General features: G+C 39.1%; 1 protein-coding gene and 1 long non-coding RNA gene across 7 annotated transcripts in view; both read right to left on the reverse strand.

Moving 5' to 3' along the window:
- The window catches only part of LOC139763803 (uncharacterized), a 38,258-nt gene extending 36,115 nt beyond the window's left edge, over positions 1-2,143 (reverse strand). The window contains exon 1 of the long non-coding RNA XR_011716265.1: positions 1,635-2,143. This is a non-coding gene — a long non-coding RNA (uncharacterized lncRNA). The remainder of the gene's footprint in view (positions 1-1,634) is intronic.
- Positions 2,144-11,075: 8,932 nt separating this feature from the next.
- Positions 11,076-26,749, reverse strand: part of LOC139763804 (beta-1,3-galactosyltransferase 5-like) — a 189,735-nt gene continuing 174,061 nt past the window's right edge. For all 6 annotated transcript variants that reach the window (XM_071690071.1, XM_071690068.1, XM_071690069.1 and 3 more), the window contains 2 exons: positions 17,370-17,599; positions 11,076-13,472 (listed from right to left, as the gene is read on the reverse strand). In XM_071690071.1, the coding sequence (XP_071546172.1) occupies positions 12,651-13,472; positions 17,370-17,599 (1,052 nt within the window). In that variant the 3' untranslated portion in view covers positions 11,076-12,650. The remainder of the gene's footprint in view (positions 13,473-17,369; positions 17,600-26,749) is intronic.

Here is a 26,749-nt window from a genome sequence, read left to right on the forward strand (position 1 = left end):
CCCGGAAGAGTGTTTATGAAACGTAGACACGTCATATAAGAACCCATGGGGGAAATGATTAATCACGTGCCCAATCATCACCAGCTCGAGTAGGCTAAAAACAACTTTGCAATGCTTCACTTAGTATAGCATCAACCTCACAATGAAGAAGTGTTGCCACTTCATACCATTCTATATCATAGTATCTTCTTAAAGACCGTGTGTAAAATACCTGACACATTTTCAATGATCCATATGCAAAATGCTTCCATGATCCATTTATCAAGAAGCTAACCCAACACTGGGTAACTAAACCACGCAAGATGATCATCTTCAGTTAAGCCCTTCTAGCCATTAACAGCAAATATGTTCTTTGCCGTGCATTTACGATTACCATCATTACAACAGAACTCTCAATATTCGTGATAATGTGAACCATCGCCATCACGTTCCTAACATTGGTATATGAAGATGTGACGTCATTCACCACCCACACCCCCAACCTTCCTTTCTTAGCACACCCTATCTTCCCGGGCGCCCCCATCATACACACTATACGATGCGAAATCTATTGGGCCATCAAGGCACTTCCTTAACCTGGGTTGACTGTGGACCGACTAACTCAACCTGGATTCCAACCTATGCGCTCGACTCTGGGCTCGATAATGCGTCACGGTCTGGAACGCTAACCGTTACACCGCTACATCCGCTTACACTTTCAATAATAGCAAAATGAGGACATTTTTAAATATGATTTACATATACATATACTCACGTATGTATCTCATGGAAATAAATGTGTAGTCACAGGAAAAAAATATTGCAACTATGCTCAGAGAGATATGAAAAGAATGAAATACACAGTCCTATACATGACTAAAAGAAATAAATGTACAGATGACATACAACCAAAAAGAACACGATAAGAAATAGACATGGGCAGGTTACAGTGATCGTGGAGCATATGAAAGACTGAGAGTAAAACATGAGATATCAAGACATCATGTGATTTGGAGACGTCAACAGATTTACATAATGGTAAAGCTTAGCTACCACAGGGTAAGAAGGAACACCTCCGTAGTTCGTGATGTTAAAACACTAAAGGGAATAACGAAAGAATAATGGTGGGTAAGGAGGTGAAAGGAAGGGTTTAAACTGGGATATTAAAGGAGGGGAAGACTTTCAAGTAAAGGGAAAGTGTGTGTGGACCACAATGTATGGGACGTAGGTATGTGGGTATGGGATTGGGTAGGCAGGGGGAGCACGGGAGGGGACAAGGCAGGCAGGGAGTGCAAAGCAGGCGTCACAACATGGCACTCGGTTAAATGATGGAGCAAGCAAATGGAAGAATACTGTTGTTGTTAAATGGGACAATCGAACTCTAGACAGTACCATGGACCACAGCAACGGATGGACTGACCACTCTGGTATATAGAGGGGGAGCAGGAAGAGATGGGGGGTGGAAATTTGGAGTTATAGGTTGAGACGGAGATAGGCGAGTGGTGGGGATGATGTGGGTCAGAGAGGGTGACATGTGCGAGGGGGATAGTAGGGGTAGGATGAAGGAGTAAAATGGTATGAGGAAGGGGAAAAATGATGAAGGAAAAGATTAATCAAACAAATATTGTTATCCATGAGCACAAAGTTTGTCTAACCTGTATATAGAATATCCGTTCTGGGTAAGGTGGAACCATGGCAACAACTGCGGAGACCATCACTTCCTCCAGTATTTCCACATACGTTGAATTTTCCTCAGTTACGGGCACCTCTCCTAAATCGTACATATGGATCCACCCCTACACTTTGTATGTGACGTGGTCGATCCTGGCGTCTTTGTGAATGTTCTGTCGGGAGTATCTTGACAGATTTCGTGGCCTGCAGTGCCGTAGGTCGTGAGTGGTGGGAGAAAGTTTTCTCATCTGAAACAATAACAACTTCCCCGAAACTCCAGTTCCTCGTTCACGTACTGTTGTGCAAACCTGAGTCTGTTCATACAGTGTCTCCCTTACGTTCTATGATGCACGCCAGCTCTGTGAAGATTAATTCACACAATAAAACTGAACACTGGGAGTTGTAGTTGATATCGGACACGTATAACGTAGATTTGAAGGAATACACTGTCACCTTCTTCCACAGATGCACCAGACTACAGACGATTGCTTCTCGTAAACAGCACTTGATTCGAGCAATGTTTCGAACGGCTCGTTAAACCGATCATGCTATGTGAGTTAAGGAGGGAAGATGCTATGCAAATGACAAGAGATGGAGACAGTGATTATTACATTTTAGAGTTGTAAAACATACGCCAATATTGTTTCAAGATTAAAAAGCTTCTCGGCAGTCACCGTACGACAACTGCCGTGGAATGCGTGCGTATACATGCATGACTATTTCATCATAACAGCACTACACATAAATCTTAATTAAAAACGTTTTCCAGTCGTGTTTTTTTAAGTATGATATAGCTTAATTTTACATAAATAATGTATTTTCGTTATGGTTAAGATTAAAAACAGATTATAAAGTGTTTTTAAGTACATGGTTTACTTATTGCATTCTTAACAGATCTGTTGCCCTGCCTTTACTTGTTGGGTCTCAGCTAATTGTTCAAGACACTGTCCCTGAATGCCAATCTAATATTTGCATCTTTGTTGGGGGTAATGTACTGCTTATAATGTGTGATATTTGTAATAGATATGATCATCATAAAGACAATTAGAATCACAGTAATATTAAAGATAATATCAAAACTATCCAGCGATAAAAATAACAAGAAATAATGACAGTAATACGAAGGAGTTCAAGCATCCATCAACACTGGATAATTTCGAAGCTGCTTGTGGTCGTGGAAGATCTCAAAAGCTTTGGTTTATGTGGTTAAAGAGGAAAACGTAGCTAAGAATGTTTGTGGCATCTGCTCTATTAATTTGGTTGCAAGGCGTGATATATATATATATATATATATATATATATATATATATATATATATATATATATATATATATATATATATATATATATATATTATACTTAATCGCCGTCTTCCGAGTCAGAGGTAGCACAAGGAAACGTGTGTGTGTGTGTGTGTGTGTATATATATATATATATATATATATATATATATATATATATATATATATATATATATATATATATATATATATACATATATATATATATATTCCTTTTATTAATATACTTTGTCGCCGTCTCCCGCGTTAACGAAGTAGCGCAAGAAAACAGACGAAAGAATGGCCCAACCCACCCACATACACATGTATATACACACGTCCACACACGCACATATACATACCTATACATTTCAGCGTATATATATATATATATATATATATATATATATATATATATATATATATATATATATATACATACACAGACATTTACACACATGTACACAATTCCTACTTGCCTTTATTCATTCCCGTCGACACCCCACCACACATGAAATGACCCCTTCCCCCCGTACGCGCGCGAGGTATCTTTTGGAAAAGACAACAAAGGCCACATCCGTTCACACCAGTCTCTAACTGTCATGAATAATGCACCGAAACCATATATATATATATATATATATATATATATATATATATATATATATATATATATATATATATATATGTGTGTGTGTGTGTGTGTGTGTATTATATTCAAGAGACTACATGATTTCTTCAACTGAAAAGTTACCTTTTCCCAAGAAGAATGAAAAAAAAATGTAATTCCTTCCTTAACTCCTATAATTCCAAAGGTCATTTTTTTTCTTTTTAGTACATTCTACGTTCCATTTCTCTTTTCCCTTTATATTCTGTTCTCAACTTTTTCCTTCCTCTCTTCCATCTTCCAGAAAGGGAAGCATTATGAAAAAGAAAATAAACTTCCCCATGGCAAAATCTCTCTATAAATAGTTGTTCTTTATAGGCACTCTTTCACATGTGTCTTCCTGTCTGCTGATATATGCTCGTTTCTTAGTCTATAAATTTAACTTTCCCTTTCCCTCCTTGTTTCCCTGTCCCTCTGCCCATATACTTACTATCAAAGTTATCCATGTCTGGAATTACTCTTTCTTTATCAGTTAACTTATTCATTCACCTGATCCAATTCTTTTTTGAAGAATCCAAATATGCTTGCACCTAATTTCACTATTTCATTCTGTAAATCAGTCCAAGTTGTGCAAATCTATGAAAAGATCTTCATCACAATTGCTCAGATTTGTAAAGTGGGAATAGAAGCATGGAAAAATGGTTAGGTGTCTGATGATTAGCCTGAGGCAAAACTGGTCCACTATATAAAGAAAAAAAAAGAGCACAAATGAGTGTGAGAATTACATAGGAAGAAGTCTCCTTAGCATGGCTGGCAAGGTGTATGGTTGGATAATGAATGATCTTGTCAAGAGGATTAGTGAACCACTCATTTGTAGGGAACATGTTATGTTTTTGGAAGAGAGGGTATGTAGGTTTCTGCACTTAGATAAGCAGTGGAGAAAGTTTCATAAGAGAAGAGGTGCCTGCATGAAAGATGGGGTGTGCGTGGGATCTTTGAAATAAATGCGGAAGTGCAATTTGGTTGTATAAAGTCACTGTGATTATTTACTGTTGTTATGGATGGGACATTATATGAGATGGTGGGGTGTGAATGGGAGCTTTAAAATAAATGTGGAAGTGCAATTTGGTTGTTTAATGTCACTGTGATTATTTACTGTTTTTATGGAAGGGACATTACATGAGATGAAAGCAGAGTCAGGTGATTGTGGTGTGGTTCTGAATTATGAAGGGAAGCTGCCACATTTACTGTTTGGAGATGATGCCTTGTTCTTATCTAAAATAGAGGAAGAATTGGATTGAATGGCACGGCAGTTTGATAACGTACGAAGGAGAAGGATGCTGGAAGTAAGTGCAAATAAAAGTAAGAACCTCATTTTTGAAAACAAAGTGGGATCAGATTTTAAGATCAGTATGTATGATAAAGACTTTTGCAACTGCTTATGAGTTTAAATATTTGGGAATGAAGTTTAGTAATTATGACAATGAGATGGCTGAAGTTGTAGGCAGAGTTATAAAAGGATGGAAAAGCTTGGAAGTTCTAGTAAGCTAAGGTAAATATGAAAAAATTTAAGCATTGAGTGTCCAAGTAGCTTGAACAAAGAATACTCATCCTAACCCAGTGTAAGGATGTGAAACTCAGGACAGGATAGGCAAAAAATAAAAGCTGTAAAGAAGCATGATTTGCATAGTTGGAACTGAAATGATAAAATCATGAATAAGGACGTGATAAGGTTAAGTAATGGGATGAAGTCATTAGAAAGGCACATGGATGAAAATATCCCATAATGGTATGGTCACATAAAATGTATGACAGATGAAAGGTTGGTGAAGAGAATGTATTGTAGTGTGGGGAAACAAGAAATAAATAGTAGAGAGAATTAATCAGAAACAGGGATATTTCAAGAGTTAGATGTTAGAGGAATGATTGGGTATCAGATGCAATGAATACAATTCATGTTCGAGGTGGTATGACAGGACACCTCGGGTACAGCTGATGAATCAATTTAGTGTGTAAAGTAAAACAGCAAGAGTGACTTTTATCAGAGTTCACAATTCATTGTAACATGCTGGGGAGGGGTAAAGAATGTGTGAGTGATGTTGTGGAGGTTTATGTCCTATCTGATCAACCTCTCTTAAATTGGAATGATATAATGATAATGGATAAATTCTTAATACTATAGATTATAATTATCTATGTTTTTCCAGTTTATGTTACTTCTAAAGGCATATGAATATCTTCACAACTACTTCTTTGCCTCAATTTTGGACTTCATTTACTTATACAGCAATATCTAACATCAAAATTTCTCCATCACATATGCCTTTTTATCGGCATATAACTTTACTGTTTTCTTTGACTCTTTCATTAGTGCCAGTAATATCTGTTTAAAACTCATGACATATAAATCATTCCTATAAAACCTATAACTAACCAAAATTTACGTACAGTAAACCAAGATAGTACTAAAGTCTGCATTAAGGATCAAATTAAGATATACACATTTATACCATAAAATATAATACTTTATTTACAACAGAGAGTGTTCAGATATCGCCCATATACAGAAGATACATGTGAGAGGAGTGAGAAGTTGGGGTGAAATGACAACTTAAAAACTAACAAGGCACTATTTCCTGTTGTGGATGAGACTTTAAGCTTCAGTCCTGGGTGTACAAGTTGGTGGCAAGAATTCCGTCATCTGCAGCATTAAGTTAGAAGGCTGCTCATCTACCACTGCCTGGATGATTCTTTGTGATAAAATATGTAAAAGATTGCCAGTGTGATTGAATGGTGTTTGAGGAACAGTTGTGAATGAAAATTACACTTTCTATATTTCTGACTGATTCAAAACTGAATATTATGTATGCACAAGCTGAAATTGTAAAATATTTAGCCTGAAAGACCAAGAAATGGAATGATCACAGAAGCTTTGAGTACTAGAATTCTTAAGTCAGTTAATTACACTGGGGAATGCACAATTTATGAGAAATATTTACAGACTAAATACTAATTCACCATCACATGTTCTTTCATCACTATCTCATCATCAGTAACAGATGATGTCCATATTTTCATGATTAACGGATATTAGTGTATGTAATGAAGGTTTTACATATCATTTCATTTCCTGCATTTACAGCTGGAGATGAAAGACGCAAACTTGCAAGTGCAATGGTGCAAAACATATACATAACAGGTGATGAGGAATTCTGATTGTTACCCTAGATATCACTTAGTTGAAAGAGCTGCCCTCTGCTTGTATCAAAGAAAATGAGAAATCATTTCAGAAGAATGAGTTTACCTCCAGAAATTGAGGTGACCCAAAGGGAAATGAGAAAAGAATTGATATAATGGGAAGAAGTCTCTGTGAAGACTAAGCTCGAGTATGTAGAAAAGTGGATATTCAATAATGAAAACCAAATTTTAGTTTAGATTAATAAAACATTAGATTAATAAAACAATCATATAATGAAGATTCTGGCCACATGAATCATGAATAATTCTCTGAACTAAGATACATTAGAACGAGGAGTAATATACATATACACTAATATTTATGAGGTGATACTGCACAGTTGTAAAGGAAATATTCACTTTGACCCCATAACAGTATTACCTTTACATATTATCAAACTGTGAGTAGATATGATGCAGGTATAGAATCAAAAATAATGGATGTGTAAGACCTAGACATTGTTGGACTTCTGATCTTTCCAGATTACTGAGTGTATCTTAAAAAATACATTCAGAAAATCTTCTAAATGTGCATCAAGTAATTATGCTGGCTATCGCACCAATATGATGGTATACTTTTCTTTTGCTATTATTCTCATAATGAGTATATGTACAAAATAATGGTAAAGTACTTGTAAGCCACAAATTCTACAAAAAATGTCTTTACAAAACTTCATATTTCTGGAGTCACTAGAATTTTGATGTGTGAATCTTCTATGCTGTACCTGTAGTACAAGTACAATCAGCAAGGGCTAAGAGAATTTCAGAAATGAGCATCACAGATTATCATATAAAAACGTTATCTGGTATTTCAGCATAACTACACCCACGACGATATCGTTGCCACCGAACTCTTATTAAGTCTCATCCCTAAAACTTGTTGATAATTCAAAATGCCAAAATACAAATGAGGAATATGGGACTGAAAACATGACAATGTATGAGGAGAAAAATGGAAAAGATATAATATTCACACAGCATGTAGGTAGAGTCCTAAGAATGTACATTACAAAATGGACAGTTCATTGGAATGGGAATCCGCAAACCACATCCATATCATGAAATAATTTTCAGATTAAAAAATTTAACAACTAATGCAACTGCTGTAAGTTTTGAAATAAGGGAGTGACATGCTAGATATATTCAGAATACAGTAGACTACCGAATTTGGTTCATCAAAAAATTCCTTGTAAGTACCACATAAAATCACAAAACTTTTTTTCTCCTAAAAAGATGACAGATGGATGTATGAATTCCAATGCAAAGAAAATCTAAAACCTGAATTATATGGACATACAGCACACTCACTTTTTGTTGGAAAATTCTAAAAGTTCAGTACATAACCACTAACTCTTTTAAATTTCTTAGTGTACCAATATGAAATATGTTGATAAGTAATAATTCACCATCAGACTTAAACTTTAGTTAAGTGTTTGCAAGTGATCATGGATATAAGAGTGTTCATATATATCTATACACTGTATATTCTTAAGCAACTGAATATGTACTATGAACCATATAAAAATTCACATATTTGATTTGGCGCAACCACAGTGGCTCGGAAAACACACCAGCATGAGATTATGTAACATTTGTTTAATTTGACCACTCCTCACTTATTCAACAGGCAACTACAAAATCTTGGTACTAGTAATATATTTTGCATTATTGATGGTATGATGTAAATGGTAAAAACCATGCACTTTCCATTTCAGTCTAAAATGTTTGCATTGATGGCATTTCTAACTAGATTGGATTATCATATTTACACTATATTACATCTCTTATCACTGAATCTAACGAATGGCTTCTTAAGTGTATATATCATTTTCATTATGTCACAGCTACTGAATCTCAAAAGCCATCTGATACATTCCTAAATCAACAAAATACTATTTGAATAAGATAGGAGAATATGGCCCCTTTATGATAATGCAATAGCCTCTAGCCTTTGTTACACTGTCTCAATAATCTGAAAATGTGGGTCTTCCTTGCAGTTTACAGATGCATAAGCAAATTGAAACATGCCTTAACGACATAAATTTAAATGATATACCATAGTTATAATAATAATTTACTTCACCTTTACAATTCAGGGTGGTACTTTCTGTTACTATGTTAAAATTATAATGTAAAGATTGAAATTTTCTATTTGACAAATATTTACTGGGTTGTAGATTCTTTAGAGCCTTCTCCTTGGCACATACTGAAATTAGACTTAATCAAGAAACAGGTTCAGATTTTCTTTTCTTTTTTAACATTCTAAGGACATTGTATTCCAGACAAAAATGTTCACTTAACTTATACTGCATGAACACAAGCTTTTCAACATAAATATGAAACAAAATACAAACTTCTGTATACCATCAGAAGTATCACTATCCACTGTATGCTTTATGTAAAGCTAGTACTTAGTTTTCGCAAGTGACTGTTCTGCTACTAGTCTACCTGATGGTATATCAATTTTTTTCACACAGAATGCAATGGTGCAAAAAAACAACAGAAATTGGCATTAGACAAAACATAAAGCACCGGTGGGTTCCTCAGGTAGGAGTGCAAATTACCAAGATCATTTGTAAAGATAAAAGAGGTAATCAAATGATATTGCTACATTGTTTCTCTTGCTCTTTACCTGCAGTTTCTATCTGTCAGTAAGAAAAACATATGCAAACTAAACTCATCATTTATCAACCTCTTAATCTTCACAAAATAAGCATCCTCAAACACTTTTGTGTGTGTACAGGTTGAGCATCCCTACTCCAAAAACCCGAAATGCTTCAAAATCCAAAAGTTTTTGAGTGGCGACATGACGTTACAAGGGAAAAATTCCACATCTAAACACATTTTTTCATTGTATGAATGGTATTTCATATTTTTTACTGTTATGTACTTATGTGTAAATAAGTGTAAGAAAATGATTGCTTATCATCTGGTATTTCATATTTCATTTACTGTTAAGTACTTATGTGTGAATAAGTGTAATAAAATCATTGCTTATCAGCAGTAAATAAATTCAGAGTCAGGAATGAAGGTGATGCCAAACAACTAAAGATTGTCCACATGGGTGGCTGAGGTTATGACACCTTAGCTCTCTAATTGTTCAGTGTTACATAAACTTTGTTTTATGCACAAAATTATAAAAAATATTGTATGAATGTGTATAAAGTGTATATGAAATGTAAATGGAATTTGTGTTTAGACTTAGGTCCCATCCCCAAGATATCCAATCATTTTATGTAAACATTCCAAAATCTGAAAAAATCCCAAATCCGAAACACTTCTGGTCCCAGGCATTTCGGATAAGGGATACTCAACCTGTATGAGGAAATGGGAAAATACACTCATGGGAGCACTAACAGACAACAAAAAAAGGAAAGGTCCCTCCTAATGAGACAAGGTAGCTGTGGTATTGTAGTTAACACATTGACCTGGCAAGGTTAAGACCATAGATTTAAATGCCTGGCAGTGACAAATCCTTTCTTTCATATATATATATATATATATATATATATATATATATATATATATATATATATATCTTAGTAATTGGTATATTCCTATCATCATCTTATAAATGAAGAGAGGGCTAATCATAAAATGCCTCAATTCAGTGTTTATCTTCTAAACACTGAACATACTTTTTAGAAAGAGGAGTCACAGTGCAGTGGTTGTGCTTATACTCTCAGTATTCAAAATAAGTTCCTGGTCGTTACTTCCACATGCAATTAGGAATGATCTTGGTGTTATACCAAACATCCCTACTCAAGCAAGTCCTTGTCTAGAAAGCTAACCATTCCGCATCGAACCACAAAAAGACAAAATCCTGACATATAACAGGTACTTTTCAATGAAGATCTAGCCCTCAAGAGGATGTCAAAAATTCATTAGGTAAAAACCTGACACAGGCCCTTATAACAACCTGTTCTCTGAGAGCAAGTTCTTATATTCAGCAATGTATAATTTGTTAAGCGATGCCTTAAGGAGAGATTCTGGTCGTAACAAGGATAGATAAAAGCAAATGGTTTCAATGCAAAGTTTTTCATAAAACTGGAATTGAATTGTGATATGATAACTGTTATAACTAATTTCGTGACTAGCATGAATACTGTAAAAAGCTGAGGATCATCTGATCAGACTTTCTACCCTAAACACTTCAGTCCTGTGGCAAAATCTGTATATGCTGTGCATAATATGGCAAAGAAAATACTGCTATTTTGCCTACAGATACAAAAACCTACATGTAAAATCAAAATTTAAAATCTAATTAAGGGAAGGGGAAGGTGGAGAATCAATGTCAAATCCTTATTTTTGCCAATGTATTACATCCAACAACCCCCCTCCCATCACAGTGTCAGTACAACAGAGCTCAGGATAAAGCATTGATGGCAAAATTTTGCCTTGCACTGTACTTGTTACATTTCAGTAGCCCTTTCACTGTGGCTTCATGGTAGACATCTTTTCAGTACAAACAGCATGCATGCTTTAATTAAAGGTCGAATGCCAAAATCACAATAAAAATTTGCCAGGTGCATTATAGCTTGTAATATTACAAAAGTGCAGTAAAATTTTCGTTATGCTATGTCTCCTGCATCAGACACAGCCAGTGATGGATGTGCTCTAATTTTGACAGGAAGTGAGGAATAATTGCAATTGTTATCACAGAAGACAAAATTCACACTTGTTCCAGATACAGTAATGAAAATGTAGATGTTCCATATCTAAAATCTGAATTGTACCAGTTCATAAACTTTGCAGTTTGTTACCTCCAGGGTACAACTTCTGCTAGTTCTCACTCAAGGAAATGTTTCTTCTTTATGCAAACCTTACAAACACTGCAATTCAAAAATACATACAATCATATTAGCTTTACTCATATTTCAATGAACAAGAATATTGTAAAACATGTTAGATTACATAGTTAAATAACATAGTTAAAGGAAATGCAGTCATGAGCAGAAAGAAATTAACATCACAGATAAAATGAGTTTTGAGTCTTTTTTACCATATCAAAACCAAAAGTGACAAAATCCTTTGCCAAATGCCAAGATATTTCTTTTTCATGCTATCTTCCCAACATTCAGAGTAGGGTAATTCATAATTTTCTCTCAACATCTTGACTACAGTCTTGTCTTAATGTGATGGCCCACTGAAGTTGCTTGACATAGATGTTTGAGAAATTCTGAATGTCTGTCTGACAATTCTTTCCAATAAGAAATACAAGAGTTAAGGGGAAGTGCTGCACAGATGGGGAAAAAGATGAAAGAATGCTGGAAAACAATAATGGATACCAGCCTTGGGAAGCCCTTAAGGATACAGAAAAGGAAAGCTGCAATGTTTAAGGGATACAGAGGGTATAAACATGGGCAGTTAGGATTACACATGGTTGTGATGAGAGATTATATGATACTCTGCACTGAATGTTGGATAAAGTAACGGGGTATACAAACAGGTTGAGAAATATCTCTCAAGTTTCATATTTTCAATAAAATTCTTACTGTTCAGCCAAATCTTCTTGAACCACTTTGATGTATTAGGAAATATTTAGAGATAACCATCACATACATTGTAGTCTAACATCTTTGGCTCTGTTTTTCAAGAATCTTTCTAGTTTTTATTTCTAAAAGGACTTTGTAAAAGAAAGTCTGCATTTTAGTACATTCAACACATAAGAAGTTAGTGTTTTTGTCAATGGATAAGATATTGAGACTAGACTTCAACAAAAATTGTTTCCATTACACCTAGAAAAGTGGAGAATCACAAGACTTCTGAGAGTCTTGTTTTGAGCATAAATCAATATCTTGTCTATCACATGATAAATCTATACCTGCCGACATCAAGCTTCTACTTCCTGGTGAAGAGAGCCACTGTTAACATAATTAACCAGCTTTACACTTAGCTTTTCCATCTAATGTCCGCTTGTAAAAGTCAAACTGTTCTTCATATTTAACCATATGAGTTGATATTGTTTTCATGAGAGTACAGGTGTCTGTTCTTTTAAATTTTTCATTCTTGAACCTGGAATCTCCAATTCTTCTGATTTTTAGAGTTTCACTCACAAAACCAGTGACCAGTACATCTTCCAACATAAAATATGTGGTGTTAAGAGCCTTCTGGTAGATTTCATCCACCACATCACCAGTAAATAAGTATGCTGGCCCAGTAAGGAAGTCCGGGTACTTGCTTTTATTGTACGTATTGACATCAATATAGTATTTGCTCTTTTTGATCCTCACTGGCTTCCAACCCTTGGCCATGCGACCATACATGACACGCCTGTCATTTATCTTGGAGTCGATAAAGGTGAGAAGGAGGGGCATGTTAATAAACATGTCGTCATCTGTCTTAAGGATAAAATGAGACTCTGAACAGTAAGTCTTGACCCATTCAAACATGGAGACAGTCTTCAAGGTAAGGTTGTTGTAGTGATCTATAAAATTTGCTTGAATAATGTCACCATATAATTCATTCTCTTTGTCTACATTGCTCTGAATATTGGCATTTGTGGTCCTCCCAATTACAAAGGCTATGACCACATCCTTTCTAATTGTAAAGTGGCCCCAAGTCTGTCTAACAGCAGTACGTTGCCTTCCATGATCTGGAGCTGTTGTAATCAGTACCAATACCTTAAGTTCTCGTCCATTATTCTCACATAGTTCTTCGTGAGGTACACTGAAGCCAGACTCATATTTATCACCAACCTGTGAATATTAGATTATCATTAGAAACTTGTAAATCAACAACATGAGTATAAACATGAAGTCAATGAAAAAACTGTATTTTCTAAAGATCTGACTGAAATACTATCATTTGATAATGTTTGGAAATATTCCTGTAAGAAAGCAGGAGCTATTGTGAAGTATATTATGATATGTACAATAAGTGATGTGCAGTAACTCAACTTAAGTGCTTGTGAGAGATTCAACCTGTGGCACTTGCCTTTCATGCAGATTTTTTGAATGTACATGTATAGATAACATTTAAGTCTTTTACAGCATAGAAGCCAACAAAAATTACAGCAATTTGCTTATAAATAATTTGCTTACGGTTTAGTGAGCATACTGGTAACTTTATGTGTAATGAACATCATATGTATACATATATATATATATATACATGCTGTCAATGGATTGAACCAGGGCATGTGAAGCATCTGCAGTAAACCATGGAAAGTTCTGTGGGGCCCGGATGTGGAAAGGGAGCTGTGGTTTCTGTGCATTATTACAAGAGAGCTAGAGACTGAGTGTGAACGAATGTGGCCTTTATTGTCTTTTCCTAGCGTTACCTCGCACACATGAGGGGGGAGGGGGTTGTTATTTCATGTGTGGCGAGGTGGCGATGGGAATGAATAAAGGCAGACAGTATGAATTATGTACATGTGTATATATGTATATGTCTGTGTGTGTATAAATATGTATATGTTGAGATGTAAAGGTATGTATATATGACTTTTGCATTGTTACCCTGATCTACTTTATATGTCCTGATTCAGCCTAATGACAGCACATTAACAGTATGCCACATTGCTCCAATTTGTTCTATCCATTCTATGTCTTGCACCCTTCTGCATGTTCAGGCCCTGAGATTTCAAAGAATCTTTCACTCCATCCTTCCACCTTCTGGGTTTCCCCCTTTTCCTTGTTTCTTATATTTCCACCTCCACTTCCACTTAGTCAGCCTTTCCACATTTATCCTCTCCATGTGACTGATCCATTTCAGCACATCTTCTTCAGCTTTATACATATTCCTCTTACTACCACAACCTTCTCTTACCTTATCATTTTTTATTCAACCAAGCCTCCTCGCATTGCATGCTGTCCTCAAACATTTAATCTCAAATGTATCCATCTTTACAATTTTGCTTCAGGCCCATCTTACCTCCATACAACACCAACAGGACCACTATACCTTTAAATACAGCCATCTTTGCCCTTCATGACCTCTCTTTCCAAACATTCCTCAGTGCACATAAGATCTATGGCCCCCTCACCAAACTACGGCTCACTTCCGGTCCCATGGATCCATTCTCTCCCACATCCACTTTCAGGTATCGAAAATGCTGCACTTCCTCCAAGTCCTCTGCATTCAAACTCACTCCAAAGAGCCTGTCCCTCTTCATTGCAAAAACCTAATAAACTTGCTTTTATTCATATTTACTATCAACTTTCTTCCAAAAACTCTCCAAAATTCTGACACCAGTTTCCGATGTTTCACACTCAAATCTGCCACCAGTCTCTGATTTGCTGAAGGCTGCCTTAATACAAGTGGATGGAAACACCTGGAGAAAAAAAGCACTACCCCAACGTGTGGGCAGCAGGTTTCAGACAGCAACCTTCCAAGGAATAACTGTCTGTCATCCTTAGGAGTATTAAAGTGTTGTTCATGTTATGATTAATCATCCCACTCTGGCTATTCAAAGCTATATACCATTTACCATACACAAGGCCTACTCTGTTTACCTATCTTCACACTTTTTCTTTCACTCACTTTTATTTCACATTATCTTTTTAATGTTGGTACAAACATCTAATCTGTACAAGGTCCCCAGTACTCTAACTAGGATTGTAGGTATGCAAAGAATTTCAGATTCCACCTGAAGCTGTTGCCAACAAAAGGAAGGGCTGTCATTAGCATCATTCCAACTCCAACTCCAAACATTCAAGCTCCTTTGGTATACCTATTTTTTTCTCCAACAGCTGTAGTCTTTCTGTAGATCTTTCTTTTCTAAAACACCAATTAGCTAGTGCCTTTCCAAATGTCTTACTCCGTTCAGAGACATGACTGTCTCATAATGGGTAGTGAAATGTTTAGGAAGATACTTGGAATATGCCTCAAAAGGTTGGTTCCTCACCTAAGGAATCAATGAGTCCTGGTGGAGAATCTCCAAAAGAATATCATGAAAATAGTACCAAAACTTAATGGAGTGGGTTATGAAGAAAATGGTAACTGCAGGTCTACTTTCTCAGGAAGAATAGTTGATAAGTGGAGAGATGATAACCACTTATGATTCCCTGATGAAGAGTCACCAACATGTTAGTAGAAAGTTCTCTTTGGTCAGTAGTAACTCCAAAGCAAAAGGCGATAGAAAAAAAACAAAAACAGTGCAGACATATGGAGGCATTTTTTTCAGTAGCAGAGTATGCAATGAGAAAGTAAAAGACATCGAGTTAAATGAATCAAATGTGAAAACCGATGGATAAATGCAAAGGTAAGGGTTGAAACCTCATATGCATAAAGCTCCTTTCCCTGTGTAGGAGTAGGTTATCGCACACACACACACACACACACACACACACACTGCTTTCAAGGAATGCATTAAATAGGAATTCCTGTACTTAATAAGTTACTCTTTTAATATCTGTATGTGATCGTTTTCTTCAAATGTGCAGTTGCCATTTACTGATATTTCCCCAAGAAATAAATCATGAGTATTTTCCCTGAGTCGGCCTGCGTTATTAACAACAGATTGCCATCACAGGTTAACTTAGAGGACATCTTAATACTTTATCTCCTGAGGACATAATGAGTAACAACCTGTACATATGGACCAAGAAGTAACTCATTTAAGTACAGTAATTCCTATTCATCACAATACTTAGAAACAGTGTGTGTGTGTGTGTGTGTGTGTGCTTCTATATTTGGGAGAGAGCCTTACACATGTGGGGCTTCATCCCTTACCTTTGCATCTCTCCACTGGTATCCTATATACATTTCACCTTGCTCAGCTTCTACCTACCTTTTCCTATTTTGCTGAAGAAATGAGGGGAGTGGGAGAGGAATGGTAGGTATTTAGGGAAGCAATGATGGGATATGAGAGGGATGCATGTCGCATGCGATGGGTGTGGGGTGGTGGCTGATTCGAAGAAGTGCAGAAGTTTGGAAAAGTGTGCTAAAGGAGAAAGTTAAGAGTAAACGTGAATAAAAGCAAGGTATAAGGTTCAGCAGGGTAGAGGGACAAGTTAGCTGGGATGTAAGTTTTAATGGAGAAATTTGAATTCTTGATTTAAACATTTCTAAATGACGATTTCAAAGAGACAAAAACCAACACAACTAAGAAACCAATAAATTCACATTTCTTTAATATTTATGCTCTTTGCGTATAAAACAAAATGTACTTTCCGAGAAGACAACAGAGTAAAAATAAGTTGAAACAAGTGATCTGATTTTCAGAAAAAAAGTACTTAATCATATTTTGAGTGCTACAATAATCACCTCATTGAAAAATAACATCCAAATCAAGCCTGAAAAGAAGATAAAGAATGTTAAAACAGAAAATTACTTTTTTTTTTTTTTGTTCCACACTAGAAACCTGCAGTAAAGAGGGGCCCACTAGTGCGCTGTAACAAACGTTAAATACAACTTTAATGTAGTATTTGGATGCTTCTGTTTTAAGAGTTTATGGCCCATTTGGTACTACAGTATGTGAACTGTGAATGATCAATGACTTGCCATTTCACTACATACAAAATACTTTACCATCATGAAAGCCACTGTTTTCGCGGCAGTTAGCCCGTCCATCGATCAAGCAGTCCCTTATACCTACAGTTCATGTACAACCTTCAAACATGTTGATGGTAACTATCGCTGTTTTACGCTACCTTCACGCTGCCTTTAAGGGCACTGACAGCGAGGTTGGAGGCTGAAATGTTAGTCTTCTTGATGAGGGTTTTCTTTGTCACGACGTGTCTGGTCTGTGGCACCACCCTCGTGGTCTGCAACGCCCCCACTTGCTGCTGCTGCTGGTTTGGTTGGGTCTTCACTGCTGTAGGAGTGGATGAGGGTGGTGTGCGGACGGGACTAGATTCCTGGGCTGACTCTCCTGCCACACCTGAAATCCAAGAACGACTCTTTTAACTCCTATGAAGACATGGCTTTAAACTCCAGTTGACCACTGCCTTAACTGTACTCTGAACAATTCCAAAAAAAAAAGAAAAAAAACACTCAGAACGACTCTCTTAAGAAGTTCGTTTGATCCCGCAGTTATATTTTGGTCTTTAAGGAAACTTAACCCCTGGGAAGGTTATGCAAACTACTATATGCTTCTAACAACCTTGCAAGGGTGACAGTAACATCCCTCGAATGATAACTTTAACTCCCCTTTGTTAAAAGTATTTTGCACCCTTTCAAAGAAGATTCTTAATTAAATTCAAAGGCTTCTGGTCATTCTGTATCTACATTTTTCAAAGAACTGTTCACTGTCTACATCATCAGTACAGTTTGCAACTTAAAGTTTACGATCAGGTCATGCCTATTCTTTTCTCCCGCATGGCCTCTCGCTTATCCTTATAACTCACATTCCTTAATTCTGGCACCACCTTCGTTGTCCTCCTCTGGGCCTTCTCTATTAGCTCTTTAGGCGCTGTGGCCAAACTCTAGAAGAATATCCCAGTTTTTGCCTTGTAGGACATGAAGGGATGCTGAATTATATTCCTTATGCACAAACTTGGAAAGCAATTCTCATGTTTGCCAGTCATCTGAAGTTTTCTGATTAAGTGAGACTCTGACGACAGGATAAGGGGTGAAGTCGCCATTCAAATCTCCCAAACAAGATTTCTGTGGCAGAATTCCTGCTCGGGAATATTCATATCAAGACCGACAGATTTCTGTGGCATATTTCCTGCTGGATAATATTCAAAGCAAGGCCTTCATTCGCTTTTTTTTTTTCACTTTCCATTTATTCACATTTGGGTTAAATTTCATCAACTAACTAACAGGCCCACTTTGGAGTCTGTTTAGGTCCCCTTGCAGGAGGATGCAATCCTTCTTTGCTTTACGCTTACCTCACGATCTTTCCATCATCTGCGAACATGTTGAAATACGAGTCCAATACTTCTGACAAGTCATTCACATAGATCAAGAATAATAATGGTCCCTAAAACATACCTCTGTGTGTGTGTGTGTGTGTGTGCTTTCAAATTTGAATGTGGACATACCCAAGTAAATGTGTGGGTTGGCAACTTTCAACAACTTAAAAACTTCAGCCGGTTTTTCAAACTGGTTTAAGCCTTCCCGGTTTTTATCATTCTGATCACCGGTTTTTTTTTTCCCGGAGGAAAACATTATATATCGATTGGATTAGTAAGAAAATTTGGTCTTATTATTATCAAGGCCATTTAAATAATACTTTGAAACGTTCCATCAAATCTAGTTCTGATATTATTGAGGTTTAAGAAAAAATAATTGTAAAAAAAAAAGTCAGGTAAAAAAAAAAAAACCACTTCGTGGTTAACGAATAATGTACACGAGAAAACCAGCATTACTTCCTTGTGTAAGGGACATCCCCTCTGCTTGCTAGAACAGTGGTCATACATGTTGCTAAGTACCACAACGGACACTGCTACATAGCCTTACGAACAACCTCGCTACTTATTAGCATACGAGGCACCACTATGACTATAACCACTGCGGTAGTCAGCAAAAGTATACCCTTGCAAGAGGTTTTTGAAGTAAAACCTTGTACGAAGGATTTTAATCAAGAAGAAGAGCGGAAATGATGTGTATAAACAAGGTCTGAAGTAAGACTAAACAAGTGGAAAGTAAGAGAGAAATTCAATGCATTGCCCTGGGTACTTTTGTGTCCCCACAGTATTCTGGTTCGTTCAAAACTGGTTCTCGTTCACCTACTGTGACATTAAGGTATTTCGTGGAACGAATCTGCTTATCTTTCTCCAGTATTAAGCAGTTACTTAATTCAGTTCCGAAGATTTAAAAAACATGCACTGAAGCCGACGATGCTATACAGTGAGTTAGACACTACTGGCTTTAAGGTATGGGTCTTGATATTTTTTCAGTTAAGGGACCTTGTTGTTAACCCTCGTAACCAGTTAGAATAATTTGCATTAGGGATTCACTCGCGTCTAGAAATGAACCACCGAGAGTGAAAGGTTTGGTTCGGTGTCTCGTAAAACTGTACAGCTTTTTTTGGTCCGCATTTCAATTCTCCTTTAATATTAAGGTCGTGCATGCTCTGTGTGGAGTTGGGATCACACGATCATATAATAATAATAGTCTCTATACATGGGCTCAGAAATTCGTTATGCAATAAAAAAGAAACTGTATTACGCCTGCGTCATCCCCTCCTTCAGGAGATGTTGGGCCAGCTGGACCGCTGTCGGTGCCAGTCGCTTAAACGTGTGTGTGTGTGTGTTATTCTGCATTACTGCACACTTATATGTTGCGGGTTATAACATTTTCGCCCTGAATTTCATTCTCGCGTTTGTACAGATTTGTTAGGTGAACAGTCGTGGACAGCTTTGTACAGATCTGTTAGGTGAACAGTCGTGGACAGCTTTGTACAGATCTGTTAGGTGAACAGTCGTGGACAGCTTTGTACAGATCTGTTAGGCGAACAGTCGTGGACAGCTTTGTACAGATCTGTTAGGTGAACAGTCGTGGACAGCTTTGTACAGATCTGTTAGGTGAACAGTCGTGGACAGCTTTGTACAGATCTGTTAGGCGAACAGCTGCTTGGCTGCCCTACGATGGATACTCTTGGCAAGTGAGGCACATAGAGTAGTTTCTTAATGATGCTGTTGACTTCTTGGTTCAGTATGACGCCACGACTCTCAAAGTACGAAGGTATGATGGACTGGCCTTTGACCTGACTTCCAAAGTCAGGTCAAATGGCTACACTATCATACTCAAGGGGTTGTACCGTCGAGTTCAAAGGTCGCACCACTGGGTTCAAGGATTGTACCGTCGTGCTCGAGGATTGCACCGTCGTGCTCAAGGATTGTACCGTCGTGCACAAGGATCATAACGTCGTGCACAAGGATCGTAACGTCGTGCTCAAGGGGTTAATGTGGGCTTTTCATTTGAGCGGCTTGGGAATGATCCATGTACTACCTCCATCGTCTGAGCAACATTGAAGAATCACAGCGTTGCATACGAACGGCACAACTGAACCACTACAATCCTAATCCTGATGGCTCCAGCTAACTATACTTCCTGTAAAATTTAATTCGTTTTTTTTTTCTTTCACTGATTGACACTTTACATTCTCCTAACTTGTCCCAATACTTTTCCTTCTTCATTCTTTTCGTCCTGACGGCCTAAGGGCTAGGTGTTTTGGGACGTCATCCGGCAAGTGGCAGCACAAACCTGTTGTTGGGTTTGTTTATAGTCGACGGCAGAAGAGATTTGGTCAGCGTACAGTCACCGGGTACACGGGAGGTGACTGGCTCAGCAGAAGGTGGACAGAGTGGGTGGAGAGCGCCCAGGCAAGGGGAAGGTGTTACTTGGGAAGTGAAGGGTGACTGGCCAAGTGGAAGGTGACTGGGGGAACTATGAGGGGGGGTGTTCTGAGGGACATGGTGAAGAGTCTACGGTAGAAACACTAGCCAAGTGGAGAATATTAAGCTGTTCTATCAGTGTGATGACCCCCAGGACCTGTCTTTAAACAGTGTGGTGACCCTTGGAACCTGTCACCAGTTGGTTCATTATTGTCTGTTACTTGTCAATATGCATGTTACTATCATCCTTATGTTTTATTTGGTTTCATCTGTCTCCTCTCATTATCCCGTGTTCTCACTGTTCTCATTTCTCATTATCTCTTCGTACCATCAACATTCACAAGATTTATTTCCTTAGGATTTGCAATTACTTCACATCCACGTCCAGTTCAATTGTAATTCGGGAGTCTTAGCCTTTGCAACGGCACTTTATATATATATATATATATATATAACATTCATCTTCACTAGTAATTGCTCGTGTAGTATCGTAATGCTTCCCGTAATTCCTCATACTCACTGATCGTCAGCGAGAGACAGTGTGTGTGTGTGTGTGTGTGTGAGAGAGAGAGAGAGAGAGAGAGAGAGAGAGAGAGAGAGAGAGAGAGAGAGAGAGAGAGAGAGAGAGAGAGAGAGTGGCTAGCGGGTTCGCACCCCACCCCACCATCAGTAGGTGCCGGAGCCCCGTGCACTGTTACTTAGCCCTGTCTTGACCTTGCGAAAGGGAAGTTCAACCCAGAGGGCAAAGTTCACACTCACAGAGGAGCGAAATTCCACCTTACGCTCCAGCTGTACTGGACAGGGTGTAACCGTGGCATGGATCTGTAAAGGTGAGCGGGAGGTTTAGTGTGGTAATTACACCAGTAGCAGTTTATACACACACACACACACACACATGGTGCTTGGGCACGCAACCAGGCCAAGACTTCTGAGGAACTGGAACCCGCCAAGAACGAGGCCAAGACTCCTGAAGGACTGGAACCCCTGAGAACAAAGGCAAGACTTCAGAAGGACTGGAACCCCCTGAGAACCAAGGTGAGACTCCAGAAGGACTGGAACCCCCTGAGAACCAAGGTGAGACTCCAGAAGGACTGGAAACCCCTGAGAAACAGGCCGAGACTCCAGAAGGACTGGAACCCCTTGAGAACCAGACCGAGGCTCTAGAAGGACTGGAACTCCCTGAGAACCAGGCCAAGACTCTAGAAGGACAGGAACCCTCTGAAAAACAAGCAAAACTCCAAAGAAACTGGAACCCCCTAAGAACTTGGCCAAAACTCCACAGGGACTGGAACCCCTGAGAACAAGACCAGGGCTCCGGAGGAACTGAACCCCCCCCCCCCCCCCCTGAGAACCAGGTCAAGACTCCGGAGGAACTGGAACCCCCCGAAAAACAGAGAGAGACTCCAGAAAAACTGGAACCACCAAGACAATTGGTACTAGCGTTCCTTGTTAGCCTGCAGGCAGATCTAACCATCACACTGAGGTCAGAACTGCTTGGCAAATGCAACACAAATTCCCCCAAGTACCTTACTTAACCACCAGACACATGGCCTTTGACCTAGTTCTTAAGGGTAAGATCAAAGGGCAGGGCCGTAAGAACCAAGGGGTCGTTTTCTCGTTCGTAGGTATGATGGCGCCAACTCTGACCTGACCCCTTAGAGGCGATAGGTCAAAGGCCTCTCTGGCCAGCGTACCCAAGGTGTCGTACCGTTGCTCCCATGGAGCTCAAAAAAAAAAAAATATATATATATATTCATCTCGTATTTACAATATGGGAAGTGAGTAAAGATTACGAGAGAGAGAGAGAGAGAGAGAGAGAGAGAGAGAGAGAGAGAGAGAGAGAGAGAGAGAGAGAGAGAGAGAGAGGGGGGGGGGGGGGGCGCACGGGAGAGACCTCTGGTTAGCCAAGTCCTGCAACTCTTGCCTCCAAAGGAGAAACGTGACAGTGTAAGACAGTCGAAGCTCACACAATCCCCAGCCACGAGGCAGGCGCAGTCTCTCTCTCTCTCTCTCTCTCTCTCTCTCTCTCTCTCTCTCTCTCTCTCTCTCTCTCTCTCTCTCTCTCTCTCTCTCTTAATCTTTACTTTCGCGAGACGATGATTGCCATCTACACTGGTGCGACCTGGTCTTTGTGTCACCAGGTCACACGTATGCAAGACTGCTCACCAAACACCCTACTGTATGTATGCTGATTGGACGCAATGCTTTGTAAGGCCAGAGTAACTAAGACTTATTGCTGGTCCACTATACCAGCTGGTCCATTGCAACTGCTAGTTCACTATACCAGCTGGTCCACTGTACCTACTGGTCCGCTGTACCTGCTGGTCCACTGTACCTGCTGGTTCACTGTAACAGCTGGCCCAGTGTACCTACTGGCCCATTGCATCTGCTGACTCACTGTACCTACTGGCCCACTGTACCTGCTGACTACCTGTACTCTATATATGTATATATGATATTCAAAGGATCTTTTACTTTTCTCGGTCGACCGCTTGGAGTATCAACAGACAAACTCATATATCTAAAAAAAAATTCTATATTGAATATACCGACGCCCACAACTATCACTGGAGGGTGAAGGAAAGAAGCAAATACACCAAAGAGCACGGGAAGAAAGACAAATATAGAAGGCATCCTATAAAACAGGTTCCCCATCTCCCGCCAACGCGAAGCTGGAGGTTGCCCGTTACCCGGAAATGCGACACAGTTTGCTCAACTTTGACGCCATCAGGACACAAAATCTCTCTCTCTCTCTCTCTTCCTGTTTACTTCTCCTTTTTACTTTTTTGCTACCTCTATTTTCGACAGCCCTTATATATATATATATATATATATATATATATATATATATATATATATATATATATATATATATATATATATATATATATATATATATATGACAAAATATAGAAACGCAAGGCGCAGAAGTCATCCTATACAAGTCGCTAGTCAGATTATATTTACATTACCAGCACAGCCGAGTCCTGCTTTCCCGCGACTTCTGACAGGCTTTTGGGATCGTCCGATACGACTCAAGCCAAGGCTGTGGACTGACAGTACTGGATACTACACTTCACCACTTCCTCACTACGGTACAACCATTGACCACGACGATACGACCTTCGAACACAACGGTGCGACCTTCGAGCACGACGGTATGACCTTCGAGCACGACGGTATGACCTTCGAGCACGACGGTACGACCTCTGAGTACAACGGTACGACCCTTGGGTACGATGCCATGGCCTTTCGAAGGTGACCTTTGACGTTCAGGTCAAAGGCCATGCAATTACATCCAAGGGTCGTACCGTCGTGCTCAAGGGTCGTACCGTCGTGATCAAGGGCCGTACCGTCGTGCTCGATGGCTGTACCGTGAAGGTAAAAGCTACAGTGATACATATGATTGTACTAACACGACAGTACGGTCCCACGATCATATACAGCTACAACACGAGAGCCTTTGGATGATCGTGGTACGACAACGGCAGCTGTGTACACCTCAACCTGTGTGGGGTCAGGACGCAACAACACCAGGTAATCCAAGGAGCAACATGTTATCACTCAACATCTGAATGGCTTCTCCCATCTTGGTGATATCCGTCCTACTGTAATTCCCATAGGGAAAGAAATTACAGGTCGAGAACACGAATATCAATGAATACTGCTGTTGTTCATGGCTTAGATCGCTCGTTTATTATTTGTCCTACTTCTCAAACGCTCTTCACTGGATCCCGTTTTCTATATACAAGAGACGCCCTTGTAATGTCTCTTCGCTGACATGGAGACTGGTGGGTAAATGGAGGTCGACTGGTAGTTCATTCCTGGGCTCAGTATCTAAACACTTGTTATCTTCCTCTTCCTCTTATTCTCTTCCGCCTAAGCAGCCTCACAACTCCTTGAACTGTGGGATGTTAATGTCAAGAACACATAGACCTAACTTGATAACTAATAAAAAAAAAAAAAAAAACTTGTCATATCGTTCCTCTGTATTTCCCCTCGTATCGGATCTAATAATTAAGGTCGTATATGGAGGAATGGCCACACGTATCTGTTCTGAGCAAGTGATACATGCCACACGAATCTGTCTTGAGCCAGAGATACATACCTCGAGATCTAAATATAACAAGTTGTCTGAAGGCGTACAAGTTCGTAATGCCTTCGAAGGCTCCGCCCTACCCAGACAACCAATGCAGCACTTACGTCAGGTACACTGACAGCATACAATTGAAAGGACCTATGATAAGTGCAAGGGCAGAACTAAACAGAAATAGTGTCAGAGCCAGGATTGAAATGGAGAACAGATGTATCTGGCAGGTAGAACGTAATCCTAAGAGAGATGAAACACGGTGTTCGCCATGTAATGTCCCATATAAACACACGCTAAAACGCTATATAAGCAGAGTCCTGCTTTGTGAAGCTTCAGGCCTTCCAGTCTCAGGTTTTATGAATTCTGTAAGTCTTTTACTAACACAGATGTACTCGAGGAAGTCCTACTCCTTTACCCGGGCACCGCAAGTCCCATGAACCTCACTCATGTAACCAAGTGTACCCATAATTCTAATTAACTGATCTTCTACCATGTGTATGTGTATTTGTGTGCCATCCAAAAGCGTAACGTGTGTATGTTTCTGTATAGAATACATGGGCCCCTTAGCCTACTACCTCAGTGACTTGCTTTATATCTATACAAATCAGTACTGGACCTACATGAGTCCCTTAGCCCACAACTGTGACAAGCAGACGCACTGCTCTATTGCCCATATGCAATCCAGTGCGCGAGAGCCGCAGCGTTGTTGGAAGGAGACATCTAGGATACGAGTATAGAGTTATACAACTACAGGTTATTATGAGACAGTTTACAGAGATGGATTGAGGACCCCGTATATTCAGGACAAAGGCAAATACACATTCAAGTTACTGAGATGGGCTGAGGGGTCCATATATTCAGGATAAAGGCAAATACACATTACAGGTTGGATAAGTTTACGACGCTACAATTCTCGAGAATGGGATTATGACATCACACTCCCATTTAGTGAAGTCAGACCCTTACAGAGACCCACAGTTGGTCAACCGTAATTACCCCATTAAGCAAGTGAGAGTAACCTCATGTGAACATTTGGTACCTATGCTCATCACGCAGCACCAAGTGGACAGTTTCGACATCAAAGACAATGGGCTTGGCGACCACCCCTACACAACGTTATCGGCGTGGACGATTGTATCGTGAGGGCAGCGATTTACTTAAGCAGTCAGTCCACTGGCTCCAGGACACCCGAGATGTGCCTAGCTTTTGCCAACGTCGACCATATGACTGACTCTGCAATCACAGGCTCTTGAGGCGCCTCATTTCCTAAGGCCTTCGTCAGCAGTACCTAAGTTACTGTGACTCCTTTCCCTTCGGCAAGATTATGTGGAAGATCATCACCACCTGTGTGGAGAAGCAGCTTGAACTATGGGACGTACGGCCATGCCTAATGGGGCACAAAGCACAAATGACAATTGCACTTAAACTCAAAACTTCGACAACGCCTTTTGCCTTCTACAGAAGCTCCACGAGACCCAACAGCCACTCACTTCCTTCTGCCATTTTCACCGCTGATCTGATTTCCCGCTTGCTTAATGGTGGTTTCGTGTAGACTACTGCTGTTTCTTGGCCTCAGAAACTATTTAGCACGGTACCTACTATCTTATAGTGTCTGATGGTTAACTGGTAACGTTTGACACAGCTGAGCGGTCGAAGC

The sequence above is a fragment of the Panulirus ornatus genome, chromosome 48, assembly GCF_036320965.1.
Source record: "Panulirus ornatus isolate Po-2019 chromosome 48, ASM3632096v1, whole genome shotgun sequence".
Taxonomy (NCBI): Eukaryota; Metazoa; Arthropoda; class Malacostraca; order Decapoda; family Palinuridae; genus Panulirus; species Panulirus ornatus.